At 47.5% G+C, this 16,215-nt stretch overlaps 1 protein-coding gene across 8 annotated transcripts in view; it reads right to left on the bottom strand.

Annotated features, from left to right (window-relative positions):
- Positions 1-16,215, bottom strand: part of TUT7 (terminal uridylyl transferase 7) — a 575,072-nt gene that overhangs the window by 99,109 nt on the left and 459,748 nt on the right. For all 8 annotated transcript variants that reach the window (XM_029617137.1, XM_029617096.1, XM_029617130.1 and 5 more), the window contains one exon: positions 6,148-6,325. In XM_029617137.1, the coding sequence (XP_029472997.1) occupies positions 6,148-6,325 (178 nt within the window). The remainder of the gene's footprint in view (positions 1-6,147; positions 6,326-16,215) is intronic.

Raw genomic sequence — 16,215 nt, 5'->3', positions numbered from 1 at the left:
TTAGATCTAGTGTGTGTCCTGATTTATGGGTGGGGGTGTTAATTATTTGGTTGAATCCAATGGCTGTCATAGTTTCTAGGAGGAGTTCACCAGTTGGTGAGAGTGGGGATTTGTCCATGTGTAGGTTGAAGTCACCTAAAATGATCGCAGGAATGGCCATGTCAATTTTGGAGATGATGGTTTCAATTAGGGCGGATATGTTGTGTTGCACCTTTGGAGTGGTAGAACAAGGATTTTCTGACTGTGAGCTAGGTATTGTAGCTTGCGCTGATTCTATTTGTAAATTGCAGTCACATGTGCCAGGTATTCCAATTATATTACATACTTCTCATACAGTTAAAACACTTATGGGAGATACTCATATTTCTTTTTCTGCTTCCAGGCTTGGGATATATTCAGCCATATTATTGAATTCTACAGTGTTACATAGGACTATTACAAATGCATCTAAATTCAATTTTCTCCAAGACCTTCTAGAGGGAGCGGTTGTGCTTCCACATACTTGTGGAATCACGGCATTGCCTTTACCTGATAAAGTTGTTTTATCTAATGAACTTCTAGTTGATGGAGATTTTTGGTTTACAGATGGGTCCTGTACAAAAGCAAGCCCAGGGTTTGCTGCTATTCAATACAACTCAGATGATCAAGTTCTCAGATGTGAGCAGTTTTCATTACCAATAGAATTGTCTGCACAAGGAGCGGAACTATGTGCAGTTTCATGGGTATTGCTGCATTGTGCAGAAGTGCCTTTGACTATTTTTACAAGTTTCAGGTGGGGCATAAAGGAGGATGATTTGGAGTGATTTTGATTTGAAAAGGCTGATTTCAATGGGGGGTGGAAAGTCAATGGGGTGTGCTGTGATGTTGAATTTCTTTAGGGTCATGAGGAGCAGGCTGCCACCTTTCTTTTTTGGTCTTGGTATGGAATAAATATTGTATGTTGCTGTGGGCAGTTGATTGATGAGGGTGTTGTCTGTATTTTTGAGCCATGATTCTGTTATGCAGAGTATGTCAGGGTGTGCGTCAATTAGGAGGTCATGTATTAGTGGTATCATTTTTGTTATGGACTGTGCATTGAGTAGGAGTAGTGAGACTGCAGTGATGGTTGTGATTAGCTTGTTTGGGTGTATGTGGGTAGAGATACATTTTTGTGTTCTGGAGGTGCGTGTAGGTTTTGTGTCATTGGGGGTATGGTGTTGGTTGTAGGTTAGAGATGTGTGTTTTATCTGCATGCTGGTGGAGGGGTGGGTAGCTTTCGCTCCTTGGGTGAATTGTTGTGAGGTGTCGGGGCTGGAGTCCCTGGAGTGGTCTGAGGTTGGCTCTTACCCAGATGGGTTTGCACTGGTCGCGCAAGCGTCATGTGTAGACTCCGCTTGTCTGGGCATAGTTCGGAATGGTTGAGAGTTTGTTCTCGCGCTGGTGGATTTGGCTGTTGGATTGATGGTTTGTTCCAGTTTCTGAAGGGGTTCGCTGGTCGGCTGTGCGTAGGTGGGTGGGTCGCTGAATGGGTCTGGATGGACTCTGAGGAGGTGGGTTGTAAGGAGGCACAGTGGCAGCACAAAGGGCATGCCCCTTAGTCATGCTCCTTAAGCGTGCGGTGCCTGAGGTAGGGGAATTTAAAGGTCCCTACCCGGCGCCTCCGATGACGTTGTCGCTGCGTTGCTCTGGGGGCGAGCCTTTTCGGCGGGTCGGAAGGCGGCGGCTTTCTCTCTAGGCCTCGGTCCAGCCTGATCTCAGGGCCTCGTTCTGGCCTTCACGGACCCTGATGGGTCACCGCCGGCCGCGGTGGAGGCGCGAGGGGGGGGGATCCGGCCGCGATGGAGGCACGAGGAGGTCTGCCGGCAGAAGGAGCGACAGCGCCTGAGGTAGGGGAATTTACAGGTCCCTAATGGCGCCTCCGATGACGTCGTCGTTGTGTTGCTCAGGGGCGGGCCTTTTCGGCGGGTCGGAAGGCGGCGGCTTTCTCTCTAGGCCTCGGTCCAGCCTGATCTCGGGGCCTTGTTCCGGCCTCCACAGACCCCGATGGGTCACCGCCGGCTGCGGTGGAGGCGCAAGGGGGGGAGGATCCGGCCGCGATGGAGGCACAAGGGTGTGATGTGTTCCTAAGACTATCACTGGTCCGTCCACATGTTAGTAGACAGCAGAATCTCAGCTGATATCCTATGTAACAACACACAAAAAAGGAACCAGGCAGAGTAATAGCCAAAAAATATAGAAGCTACATAGGATATAATTTAGAGCAAAATATGTGCAATGTACATGTCCTGGCTCTGGTGTATAAAAAAAGTTTTCATAATAGGTATCCCTGTGCAGAAACAGTTCTCCAAAAATAAAGATAAAGAAGACGTTCATGCTACACACCAGTGGTGCTAAAGCAATAGGATGCTTTTCTGGCTTTATTTTTACATTTCATGGTCTTATTTTTGTGTCCTTTTGGGCACATCCCCTTGGTTTTGAGAGACAATACAACTTCTCTTTGAAGAAATTTCCTTCCTATCCATGACACAGGGTCAGAAGAACAAATATAAGGCTTCAATAGCCTCTGTCACTAATCTGTCTCTATAAATATATAAAGAAAAACTCCTGCTATTCTGATCTCCTCTTTTTGTGGTATACAAATTTGCATTTTAGAAGTTACTCTATTACCTCCCTTTGCTTGTTAAATGTAAATTCATGTATCAAAAAGTATTTTTCTCATATCATGAAGCTATTACAGAGAGCAATTTTCAAAGCCATTTCTGCACAGAAATGGAGTCTTTTAAAATTGCCTACCCAATCTATTTGGAAAAAAGTACAGGCATAGTGTTAGTACTCATATACTTTAACACACAGACAGGCTGATGCAATATCATGCATGTAATTTGAACATGTGCACATCCACCTCTCCTGGGTACTTGATGCAATATGCAAATGAGCTGCTGTGCTAAAAGAGACACGCAATGGATAATTTGTGCATCCCTAGTGATCTGCATCGGGCACCCAGGAGAAGTGGCTGTGCATCCACAACAGCCTGGTCAGAGCTCCCTCTCCCCTGCCCCCCCCCCCCCCCCCCCAGCAGGGCTCTTCCTGATTAGTCCTTTGCACTTAGAAGTGTCAGTGAAAGGACCAATCCCCTTTCAGGAGAGCCTGACATGTGACAGTGAATGAACCAATCGGCAGTAAGAGAAGCAGTGAATGAATTAATATTAAGTGCCCAAAGTGAGCAAATTAACCTAATGGATGCTCAATTTATGAGCGTCTGTTTTATTCCGCAGCAGCTAATTTACCGGTACAATGTGCACACACAATACACATGGCCCTGAGCGTGTATATTGTGGGTGTATATTGTGCGCCCCCAAATTTTTTTTTTTAGATCAAGACTTTTTTTTTGCATAGTGCTGCTTTCTGTGGGTCTTCCTACTTAGTATTGCGATGATACTAAGTAGCAGGAACCACAGAAAAGCAGATTTTTATTTTTAAGTTGAGCCCTTGACGCACAGGAAGACTTTATGCTCCAGGCAGGCGTAAAATTTGATGGGTTAAAAAGTGCGCATCAGGTGCATGAGGACTTTCTGCATCGCAAAGTAATAGCTAATAGCCTCATCTACATGGAATTTACATTTGATGAGTACTATTAGCTACGTGTGTTTTGGATGCACTGATCCCCTTATTGCATTGTGTCCAAGTGCTCGTTAACCTGCGCACTAGGCTCAGTGCATGATATTACATTGGCCTGAGAGAGCAGAGGCGTCCCTGGGGGAGGTTTTGTGCATGTATTTCTTTCTCAGTTTTCAAAGACAGCTTTTTCCCTTTGAAAACTGATAAAGTCTGAAGATAATGAGTACTTATAGACTTTAAACTTCAGCACAGTTTGAAGGTTGTTCTTATAAAACATTTGGTTATCAATTATCATCAAGTTTTAGCTGTGCAGTGTTTGCTATGCATCATGGGAAATGTAGTTGAGTAAACCATTAAATGTGTTTTAAAAAGTTTAAGTAAAGTAAATAAAAAAACCTCTTAGAAAGCATAATGTAATATAAAACTGCTACAAATCATATTATGCAGATCCTGGGCTGTCTGATTCAAAAAATTCAAGCAGCTTCCTTGGCCTCTTGCATGGCTGTAATAAAGATGCCATTTTTAACCCTGAATGAGCAGTTAATAAGAGCAAATAAATAAATATATTGTTATAACCATCAGTCGCAGGCGGCTGCAACCGCTTCTACTCACGTCCTGTACTGTCCTGCTTCCCTCTCCGGGCTTGCTCGCGGCAGGAACCAGCCTCTACCACTGTGTATCTCATGGTCCCTTGTGGCGGCCTGGATGTCACCGCCATCTATGCCGACTCCGGGCCTTCCTAGGCTTGCGTGTGCGCTACTGCGCCCTTTTTTGACGTTGCTACGGCGGAAACCTCAGGGGCATCCCTGATTGATGACATCATTGGATCTGGGTTCTTAAGCACCGCCTTCACACCCTGCTAGCCGACTTGGCAACGAGTTCCATCGCTACGCTACTAGCTCCTGTCTCCTCGGATCTGTGGTGGCTGTCTCGGTTCCTGGCTCAGGTACCTGCTTCCTCGGGGGCCTGTGTGCGTGCTCCCTGGAGACTTGTTCTCCTGACTTCCCCCGTTCCTCAGGCTAGTCCTGTGCCTTCCAGGTACTCTACCCACTGGCTTCCTGCTTCTCAGGGTTGCCATTGAGATGCCCTTGCCACTTGGGAGACCTATCGCTGTGCTTCCTCGCTCCTCGAGGCAGTGCCTATGTTCTACTCCAGAGACTGGGCTTCCCCACTCCTCGGGGCAGTGACTACCTTCCACTCCAGAGACTGTCCGTGCTTCCCCGTTTCTCGGGGCAGTGCCTACGTTCAACGCTGGTGATAGCCGGTACTTCCCCGCTTCTCGGGGATATCTACATCATCACTTGGAGACGACTTGGGCTTCCCCGCTCTGCGGGGTTGCCTACGTCATCGCATCAGTACCTCCCTCGCTACACAGCTCTGCCTTCCAGGGTTGCCTTAGCAGTATACCTCCGGCGCTCCTTGCCTCGCACTTCCCGCTCCTCGGGCCTGTCTAGAGCCACCCTTGTGGAGATCTCCACCCAGGTATCGAGCTCCAGCTTACCAGCTTCCTGTGGGGTCCCTCATTGCTGTGTCTCTCACCCTGCTCCTCGGACCTTCCCACAGATTCTCTCCTAGAGCTCCTGCTGGCCCCAGATCTCGCCTCCCAGTGGTGTGGACCTGTGGGGCTCCTCCCCACAGGTGGTAACAACTCCCACCTCGGGCCAAGGGCCCACGATACCCATAAATCATAACATATATAAATAAATCTTCTTGAATTGGATGGCCCAGAGCAGCACAATATAATATATCAGCTATTTGTTATAGTACATTATAGTTTCTAAATGAGTCCCTGATACATATTTTTATATTGAATGTGGTCATATCAGGCTGATGTATTTCACAGGCTAATTTTAATATGTAAGTGAATGATCTATAATTAGTTTATACTGAATCTTATGGGATTAATTACAGCTAGCACCTGTATCAGGTCTCTACTCATGCACAGAGATATGTACATTTCTATTGGGAGGCTTTTTTTTTTTTTTTAACATTTCTGATATTCACTTTCATTCTTTTTTTTTTTTTGGTAGATAAGAGGACAATTTTCATCAGTGGAGATACAGCCTTCAGAAGAACATTTCCCATGATGCAAGTGCTGCCACAGATAAGGCAGGATGTGTATGGCTAGGGCACCAAGTTTGGAGCTGCCAGAAAGGCCTGTATTAAATAGTGCTGCTGCTTATGTGAACCTGGGCTGCTAAGCATAGCAGCACCTCGGAGATCTGTCACTGCTGCAGGCTGGAAGTGGGGAAGGGATGATGACAGCTAAAAGAAGAGGAGAAAGAAGAGTGATGGTATCTGAAGGAAGGTGAAGGAGATGAAGGGAATGATGGAAGTTTCATTGATGCACAAAATCTGAACGTAGTAAATTATAAAATGTTTTTACAGGAAAATTAAGTTTGCAGTATTTTTCTTCTATATATGGACATTTTTGTGTGTATGGATGGGTGGAGGCAGGAAAGGGGAGGCAAGAAATGTACATGCTATAAAAATGAAACATTGATGTCTGAATCTGCTGTAACATTTTTTTTCTAAATATGTTTTATATACCTTCAATAACAATGTATTTTGAGGTCCACTGCTTCTTGAAAGTTGTGAGTAGACTTTTTCTCCTGATGCAGATGACATGTTCTTTAAAATCAAATTCCTCGGTATAGAAGCGGAGCAGCCCCAGCCACAGCTCTCCTATAGACTCCTTGTTTTCCCCATAGTCTGGCCAGGAGATTGGCTAAAGGTCAGAAAGAGGAAAATGATTTTATGTCATGTCTGTTGTCATTTTAAGAGACTGTTGTCTAATTAAAGTACAATCCGCAAGAAAAAATATCAAATTACTTTTAAACAATCAGAAAGTAATTAGCTTCTTCAGCCTATCACCTCCTCTTCAAAAACACTCAAGTAACCTGTTATACAAGCTCTTTGTATCTAAGCCATACACAGAGCTGTAAGACCACAGAAAGGGTTCTGATGCTTACCAATCAGGAACTGCAATCAAAGAATAATGTTTTATTCTAGGCTCAATTCAATAAGTTCTCCTGACAAAAAGGATGAAGGGAGCTCAAAGTATCTGGTGCAGCACCGAATGTAATAATCTCTTCAAGCACCCTGAGGAACCATTCCTCTGATGGAGGAACAAAATAAATCAGAGAAACAAAAAAAAATGCTGGTGGTGTTATGAAATAAGGCAGCGGTTCCCAACCGGTGTGCCATGATACACCATTGTGTTGCCAAGGACATGCAGGTGTGTCGCCACACTTCCCAGTCTCCCACTGGTCTAGCTGCTCCCCTTTACCCCAGCAAAATGCAAACTCTTCTTTCGCCCAGGCTTGAAATGCTGCTGGCCGGGTGGAACGTGCAGGATAGTTGGAATCAGTGGCACTAGCAGCATGGTCTCTTCTTTCTGCCCCTGTGGCCCGGAAGAGGAAGTGGTGTGTGGCTGCTGGCGTGCCCGGGAAAAAGAGACCATGGTAATTTATAAGTGTGGGCGGCATCAACACAGAGCAAAAAGAGGAATTTCAGTCTCTGCAGCCAATGGGACACCTTTCTCAAGGCCGCGAGGGTTGGAAGAAGAGGAGGCTGTTGCTGCTGCCGCCATCAGTTGTTCTTCGGTGGGGACAGAGAGAGACTGAGTGAGCGAGCATGTGTGTTTGAGACAGCATGTATTTAACTGTGTGATTGAGAGCCTGTGTGTGTGTGTGAAAGAGAGACAGAGAGAGACTGTGTGTATCTGTGTGTGATTGACATCTTTTTTGTACGAGAGACACAGCATGTATGTAAGTATGTGATTGAGAGCCTGTATGTGTGAGAGAGGACATGTGTATGTACGATTAAGAGCCTGTGTGTATAAGTAAGAGAGAGACCCTGGGTGTGATTGAGAGCTTGTGTAAGCGAGAAAGAGCACGTGAGTATGTGACTGAGAGCCTGTTAGTAAGTGAGCGAAAGAGAGCATGTGTGTAAGTGTATGAATGAGAGCCTATGTATTTAAATGAGAGAGAGACAGAATACATGTGTGTGATTGAAAGCCTGTATGGGTATAACTTTGAGAAAGAGATAGCATGCGTGTAAATGTATGATTAAGAGCTTATGTAAGTGAGAGAGAAAGAGCATGTGTATGTGTGGGTCTGGCACATGTGACTGAGGTGAGATATTTTGCTGGCATATAATTTCTGTGTAGGGCTCTATAGCAGCCTGGCTTGTTCCATTTTCCTAATAGGAGGTGTATTGGTGTTTTAAGGTCTGGTGTAATATTTTCAGTGTTGCCTTTTCTTAGGTAAGGTGGTTACTGTTTGAGTGCTGGAAGTTGGTACTGTTTTGGTACGGGAGGTTTACTATTTATGTAATTTCTCTTCAGAGTACTTATCTTTCCCTTGTGTCATTCTTAACAATAAAATATTGGGCCTTTATTTTTTATTTCCACCATGGATTGTAAAGAGCAGTGTGTCACATGTGAGCGTTGTCCATCAGGTGTGCCACAATGGTAAAAAGGTTGAGAACCATTAGGATAATCTGTAAATCTGAGATCTGTATGGTCAAATATACTCTGATATAGCAGACTTCATTGAGGCTGAAGAGATTTCATGGGTGGCACTGGAAAGGACCTGACAATCATGGCTCACAATGGCGAGATCTTTCATATTAACTACAGGGAACAAGATGTCATGTTAGAGATAAAGTCTCCAAAGTATTTCAGAAATATCACATTAACAAGTTAATATTAAACAAATACATTTTGAAATGTATACAGTAAGAGTATAAGATTGTGGCAGGATGAATGGCAATGTATGATTCTTGCTGTATTTTTTTGTAAATTTAGCTCCAGTCCCTAGGACCGCACCCCAGCTATTTTTAAAAACGTATGGTATTCTTCCAGCTCCTCCCCCTTCCTAGAGCAATCACATCCACCAATCGTTTACTTATTGATATTTACATTTTCAAAGGCAACTCCTTAAGAGTTTTAGTCTGCATGCTGCCCAGCCAATTCTGATCTAGGCATGAGGTAAGTAAATGTGCTTTGCTATATTTTCCACTTTAAATAGATTTTTTTGCAAAAAGATGATTGAATTATGAATGTATGTGAAAGATCTGTGAATGAACAATAGACAGAAATGAAGCCTTGATGATTGGCACTACTGCCCACAAGTTTTAAACTTGTGCTAATTCATCCGCTTTGTGTCTGTTACCATGTGTTCAATATGGAGGCAATTTTCAAAGGCGTTACATATGCAAATATAACATACTATTGTAGCAATTTTCAAAAAGCCTTTTTATGTGCTTAAAGTACAGTTATGTGCATAAAACATAATGACAATTCAATGGCATAAATTGTAGCAATTTTCAAAAGCCCACTTAAATGCATAGAGGATAACTTTCAAAATTGCTGACGTCCACCCATTTATACGTGAATATGGGCATACACAAAGTTGCATGGAAAGGATATGCACAGTTTATAAAATACGAGTACATATGCACGCACAAATGCTCGTGTATATAAAAAGCATGGGCCATGCAAATTTGGACTTATCTTGATAAAAGCTGATTTATCCAGCAAAGTAGTGGCATGTAGCTGGATACATCAAAAAGGCACTACTTAGACGGAGAAATAGCACTTTTCAGACTTATTTGGCTATGTAGGACTGCTGCTACTTAGCTGGATAAATCAGAATACAGTTGGATAAGTGCTGCTACTTATTCAAACAAGTTCAAATTTGTCCATCTCGGTAGCGGGAAAGACCCTACTTAGCCGAATCAGTTGGAAATTAGTCGGATAAGTGTGTGCAAATCATATAAGAACATAAGAAATTGCCATGCTGGGTCAGACCAGGGGTCCATCAAGCCCAGCATCCTGTTTCCAACAGAGGCCAAACCAGGCCACAAGAACCTGGCAATTACCCAAAAACTAAGTCTATTTCATGTTACTGTTGCTAGTAATAGCAGTGGCTATTCCCTAAGTAAACTTGATTAATAGCCGTTAATGGACTTCTCCTCCAAGAACTTATCCAAACCTTTTTTGAACCCAGCTACACTAACTGCACTAACCACATCCTCTGGCAACAAATTCCAGAGCTTAAATGTGCGCTGAGTGAAAAAAAAATTTTCTCCGATAAGTTTTAAATGTGCTACTTGCTAACTTCATGGAGTGCCCCCCCTAGTACTATTATCCAAAGAGTAAATAACAGATTCATATTTACTCGTTCTAGACCTCTCATTTTTTAAAGACCTCTATCATATCCCCCCCCCCACCCAGCCGTCTCTTCTCCAAGCTAAACAGCCCTAACTTCTTTAGCCTTTCCTCATAGGGGAGCTGTTTCATCCCCTTTATCATTTTGGTTGCCCTTCTCTATACCATCTCTATCGCACCTACATCTTTTTTGAGATTCGGCGACCAGAATTGAACACAGTATTCAAGGTGCGGTCTCATCATGGAGTGATATAGAGGCATTATGACATTTTCCGTTCTATTAACCATTCCCTTTCTAATAATTCCTAACATTCTGTTTGCTTTTTTGACTGCTGCAGCACACTGAGCCGACGATTTTAAAGTATTATCCACTATGATGCCTAGATCTTTTTCCTGGGTGGTAGCTCCGAATATGGAACCTAACATCATGTAACTACAGCAAGAGTTATTTTTCCCTATATGCAACACCTTGCACTTGTCAACATTAAATTTCATCTGCCATTTGGATGCCCAATCTTCCAGTCTTGCAAGGTCCTCCTGTAATGTATCACAGTCTGCTTGTGATTTAACTACTCTGAATAATTTTCTAACATCCGCAAATTTGAAAACCTCACTTGTCGTATTCCTTTCCAGATCATTTATATATATATTGAAAAGCACCGGTCCAAGTACAAATCCCTGAGGCACGCCACTGTTTACCCTTTTCCACTGAGAAAATAGGAAAATTAGGTTCTTACCTTTGCTAATTTTCGTTCCTGTAGTACCATGGATCAGTCCAGACAGCTGGGTTATGCCTCCCCTCCAGCAGATGGAGTCAGAGAGAAAACTGAAAGCACCCCCTAGATATACTGGTGTGCCACCTGCGATCCCTCAGTATATGTGATATCAAAGCAGAAGTAAGAATCCAGCCATCGCAAATGCCACCCCCAATAAATTTCCAAAACTTAACTGATTGCAGTTCAACGTAGAGGTCAGATCAAACAGTAACCTCCTTGAATACAGACAAACAAATAGAACACCAAAGTTGTACAGTCAACACGAAACAATGACAATTGTACAGCGAAAAAACACTTCATCTGTGGTGTAGATACCAACTGTAATGTAAAACATAATAACGGAACACGAGCGGACTCCCAGAAGACCGTGGGTGGGCGTCTGGACTGATCCATGGTACTACAGGAACGAAAATTAGCAAAGGTAAGAACCTATTTTCCTTTCCCTGTACGTACCAGGATCAGTCCAGACAGCTGGGATGTACCCAAGCCGCCTCAACTGGGGTGGGACCCTGAGAGTCCCGCTCGAATCACGCTGCTGCCAAACGACTGTGTGGACGAACCACTGACATCCAGGCGATAATGCCTGGCAAACGTATGCCAAGATTTCCAAGTGGCCGCCCTACATATCTCCTGGGAAGAGACCAATTGATTCTCTGCCCACGAAGTCGCTTGAGAACGCAACGAATGAGCTTAAAGCCCATCAGGAACAGGCTTACCGCAGCCAAGGTACGTGGACGCAATGGCCCCCTTTAACCAGCGTGCAATCGTAGCCTTGGACGCCTGAAGACCCTTCTTGGGCCCATTCCACAACACGAAAAGGTGATCCGACTTTCTAAAGTTGTTGATAACCTCCAAATAGCGCAGAAGAATTTGACGGACGTCCAGACGCCTCAAGTCCTTACCTTGAGAAGACCGCATGTCCTCTGCTGAAAAAGAAGGTAACTCTACCGTCTGGTTGACATGAAACGCCGAGACCACTTTAGGTAAGAAGGAGGGTACGGTTCGTAAAGAAACTCCCGAGTCAGAAATACGCAAAAACGGTTCTCTGCAAGAAAGAGCCTGAAGCTCCGACACTCGACGAGCCGAGGAAATGGCCACAAGAAATACCGTCTTGAGGGTCAGATCCTTTAACGAAGCTGTCTTAATAGGCTCAAACAGGGCCACACACAAGCCATGGAGTACCAAGTTCAAGTTCCAGGAAGGACAGGGAAGCCTAAAAGGAGGACGCAAGTTTCTAACACCTCGCAAGAAACGAGCTACATCTGGGTGACACGCGAGGGAGGACCCTTCAACCTGACCTCTCAAGCATCCCAGAGCCGCTACCTGGACTCGAAGCGAATTATACGCCAAACCCTTTTTCAGGCCTTCTTGTAAGAACATGAGGATCTGAGGCACGGTCGAACGTCTAGGCGATATACTTAAACCGGCGCACCAATCATGGAAAACCTTCCAGACTCTAGCATAAGCAAGCGTAGTAGAAGACCGACGCGCCCGAAGTAGAGTAGACAACACCGCATCCGAATAACCTCGCTTCCTTAACTGCTTCCGCTCATAAGCCAAGCCGCCAGACAAAAGTGATCCGCCAGATCGAAAACTACCGGACCTTGACGCAAGAGATTGAGAAGATGACCCAGCCGTAGAGGACCGTCCACCGCCAGATTGACGAGATCTGCGAACCACGGGCGACGCGGCCATTCCGGAGCCACGAGAATCACCTGACCTTGATGGGACTCTATGCGTCGTAACACTTTCCCCACCAGGGGCCACGGTGGAAACACATAAAGAAGGATGTGACGGGGCCACGGAAGTACTAGCGCATCCACCCCTTCCGACGCGTGCTCTCTTCTTCGACTGAAGAAACGCGCCGCCTTCGCAATTTTTTTGAGTCGCCATTAGGTCCAAGCGCGGAGTCCCCCACCGCCGAGTGATGAGACACATCGCCTCTGTCGAAAGCTCCCATTCTCCTGGATCTAGGTGCTGTCGACTGAGGTAGTCCGCTTGAACGTTGTCCACGCCGGCAATGTGGGAGGCCGCGAGGCGCGACACGTGTCGTTCCGCCCAAGCCATCAACAACGCCACCTCTGTCACTACTGCTCGACTTTTTGTGCCTCCTTGCCGATTTATGTACGCCACTGTGGTCGCGTTGTCCGACAGAATTCGTACCGGTCGGCCGCTCACCATGGGAAGGAGGCGACGCAAGGCCAGACGTACCACTCTGGTCTCCAAGCGGTTTATGGACCAAGTGGACTAGCGCGCTGACCAGGTACCCTGAACAGCTCGGGATTGGCAGACCGCCCCCAGGCCGGAAAGACTGGCATCCGTCGTCACCACTATCCAAGATGGGGGTTCCAGGTCCACTCCCTGGAGCAGGTTGTCTGGAGTGAGCCACCAGAAGAGACTGGAGCGGTCCTCCTCCAGCAAAGGGAGCTCCATCCCGTAATCCTCTGATCTGGGATCCCAACGAGATAGAAGTGCTCTTTGTAAAGGCCGCATATGCGCAAAAGCCCATTGTACCATCTCCATAGTAGATACCATATGACCAATGACCTGTAAATAATCCCAAACCGTGGGAGTCGCGAGAGCCATCAGGCGCCGTACCAGTGTCATGAGATTGAGCATGCGTTGACGAGGAAGAAAGACCTCGCCCACCAAGGTATCGAACCGAGCGCCCAAAAACCTCCAACTGTTGGGTCGGCTCGAGTCTGCTCTTCGCGAAGTTGACTACCCAACCCAACGACTGAAGTTGACGCACTACCAAGGAGACTGCCCGTTTGCAAGCCGCATGCGACTTTGCCCGGATGAGCCAATCGTCGAGATAGGGATGCACAAGTACTCCTTGCCGACGGAGAGAAGCCGCGACCACTACGAGAACCTTGGTGAACACTCGCTGCGCGGTGGCCAATCCGAAGGGGAGGGCACAAAACTGGTAATGGGACCCTAACACCATGAACCTCAGGTATCTTTGATGACGCTCTCGGATTCCGATGTGGAGATAAGCCTCGGTCAAGTCCAAAGAAGCCAAATATTCTCCCTTGTGGACGGCCACAATAACAGACCTTAGAGTCTCCATCCGAAAGCGAGGCACGCGTAAGGCCTTGTTTACTCCCTTGAGATCCAGGATTGGTCTGAAGGTGCCCTCCTTTTTGGGAACCAGGAAGTAAATGGAATACCGACCCGTCCGGAGCTGGTCCAGCGGGACCGGAGTCACTGCTCCCAGAGCCTGTAGGTGATCGAGCGTTTGAGCTATAGCCAGCTGTTTTTCCCGCGGACCGCACGGTGATACCATAAAAAGATCCCGGAGGGGACGTACAAAATCCAACTCGTAGCCGTACCGAACCACGTCGAGGACCCATTGATCCGAAGTTATTTTGACCCATTCCTCCCAAAACCGGGACAGCCGACCTCCGATAACGGGAACGGAGGAATGGGCCTACGCACCTTCATTGTGCGGGCTTGCTGGTAGCGAAACTTTGTGAGGAGCCTCCTCGTTGAGGCCTCCTGCCCCGAAAGGAAGGAGACCAGGACTGGGTTCTCGTTGCCTGTTGTCTCTGGGGAAAAGCACCACCTCTTCCCGCACGGAAACGCCTTTGACCCCGAAAGCGAGCCCTAGCATTCCCAAACGCCCGAGATTGTCACGGCTTATCCTCCGGCAACTTATATACTTTGTTGTCTCCCAGGTCCTTTATAAGCTGATCTAGCTCCTCGCCAAAAAGCAACTTGCCCTTAAAGGGGAAGGAACCTAATCTCGCCTTAGAGGTGGCATCCGCCGACCAACGACGGAGCCACAGCAACCTCCTAGCTGAAACCGCCGATGACATAATGCGAGCTGAAGTGCGCAACAAATCATATAAGGCATCCGCTGTATAAGCGACCGCAGCTTCCACGCAATTAGCCTGCTCAGCCTCACCCGGAGGAAGCTCATGCGTGGTCAGCAACTGCTGGACCCATCGCAGGTTGGCCCTCTGCACGAGGCTGCTGCATGCCGCTGCCCGGACACCTAGGGCCGCCACATCAAAGATACGCTTCAACAAGATCTCCAGCTTACGGTCCTGGAGATCTTTCAAAGCTATACCACCCGTAACAGGGATAGTCGTATGTTTAACCACAGCCGTGACAGCCGAGTCCACCGCAGGTGTCTTTAGGAGATCCAGGGATTCCTTAGGCAAGGGATATAGCTTTTCCATAGCTCGAGTGACCCTCAGGGAAGACTCTGGCAGCTCCCACTCCTTTGAAACAATCTGTAAAACCTTGTGATGGAATGGGAAAGTCTGAGGGGGGGCCCGAAGTCCCGCCATAGCGATATCCCCTGTAGAAGTGTCAGCGTCCTGGGGGGGCGCCGTTAGCTCAAGCTCCTGTAGGACATGGAGGATAAGGGAGCTTAACTCCTCTTTGCCGAATAAACGGAGCACCTGGGGGTCATCCCCTTCTACGGGTATCTGTTCGTCTGCCGTCAGCAAATCCGAAGACTCCTGGGGATTCAGAACAGGTTCCGCGTCCCCTGTGCCCTCAGCCCCCCCCCCGCGGGCGGGGAACACTGGCTCCAGAGGACCCTACGCCCAGCGGCTTCCCCTGGGGCAAGGAAGTTTTAGGGACCTTCGGGGGAGAAGGAACCTCTGCCTCCCAACCAGACTCAGCCTGCAAAAATGCTTTGTGCATCAGAAGCACAAAATCGGAGGAAAAAGGCACCGACCTTTTTAGGTTCTTCTTAATAGATCCTGAGGGAGGAGGGGCTTGAGGGCTTCCCAAATCGGCCGGGGACCGCGGGTTTCGCTCGCCAGGGGAGGGGGGAGGGGAGGTTTCCTCCTCCGATGCCTCCGAGTCTGTCTGCCGCGTGGCCAAGATGGCTGCCGCACTCCTCCCCGAGGGAGGAGGGGCCGGAGAACGGCTGACTGAAGCGCTGCGATGCCGCGGCGAAGAAGGCAGCAAAGAGTCGCTGCGGGCAGCGCTCGGCCCCCGGGAGGGTCCCTCGTCCCCGGGGAGACATCGGGGACAGAGGCCCTCCCGGGAGAGTCGCGCCCCCGCTCCTGCACAGGCCACACAGGCCGAAGATCGCGGCATCGCGGGAAGAAAATGGAGCCCCGAGGAAAAAAGGCGCCAAAATCGAGGTGAGTGAAACCCCTCACCAGCCCAGCGCGCCGGGTGACTAAGCCACCCCCTCCGGGGTCCATAGAGGCTCTGGCAGGCCGGGATGAAAACGAAAAAAACCCACTGCCTGTTCCCAACAGGGCTGAAGTGGCCCAAACAAAATTTAAAAGAAACAGCTTTTTTTTTTTTCAAACCCCCTTCAGGGTTGGGACCCCTGGAATTGGGGGGAGGGTGACCGGCCCACCGGTAAGCTCTCCCCCAGCCTCAAGGACCGTCTAGCCCGGGAACTTTCATAGGGCAGTGCCCTATGTGCCTGCCCCACACTGAGCTCAAAACCGCTCTGCGCTCAAACAAACACCGACACAAACAGACAGGATAGAGAGAAAGAAAGAAACCAAATGATCTTGTCCCTCTATTAAAATTTCCCTTTTTTTTTTTTCCCCAGTACTAACAAACTGACCAGGTCAGGACCGCAGGTTATGCCTCTCAATCTGCTGGAGTCAGAGAATATACTGAGGGATCGCAGGTGGCACACCAGTATATCTAGGGGGTGCTTTCAGTTTTCTCTCTGACTCCATCTGC

This window comes from Rhinatrema bivittatum, chromosome 1 (assembly GCF_901001135.1).
Source record: "Rhinatrema bivittatum chromosome 1, aRhiBiv1.1, whole genome shotgun sequence".
NCBI classification, from domain to species: domain Eukaryota; kingdom Metazoa; phylum Chordata; class Amphibia; order Gymnophiona; family Rhinatrematidae; genus Rhinatrema; species Rhinatrema bivittatum.
This window is presented reverse-complemented; position numbering and strand designations above follow the sequence as displayed.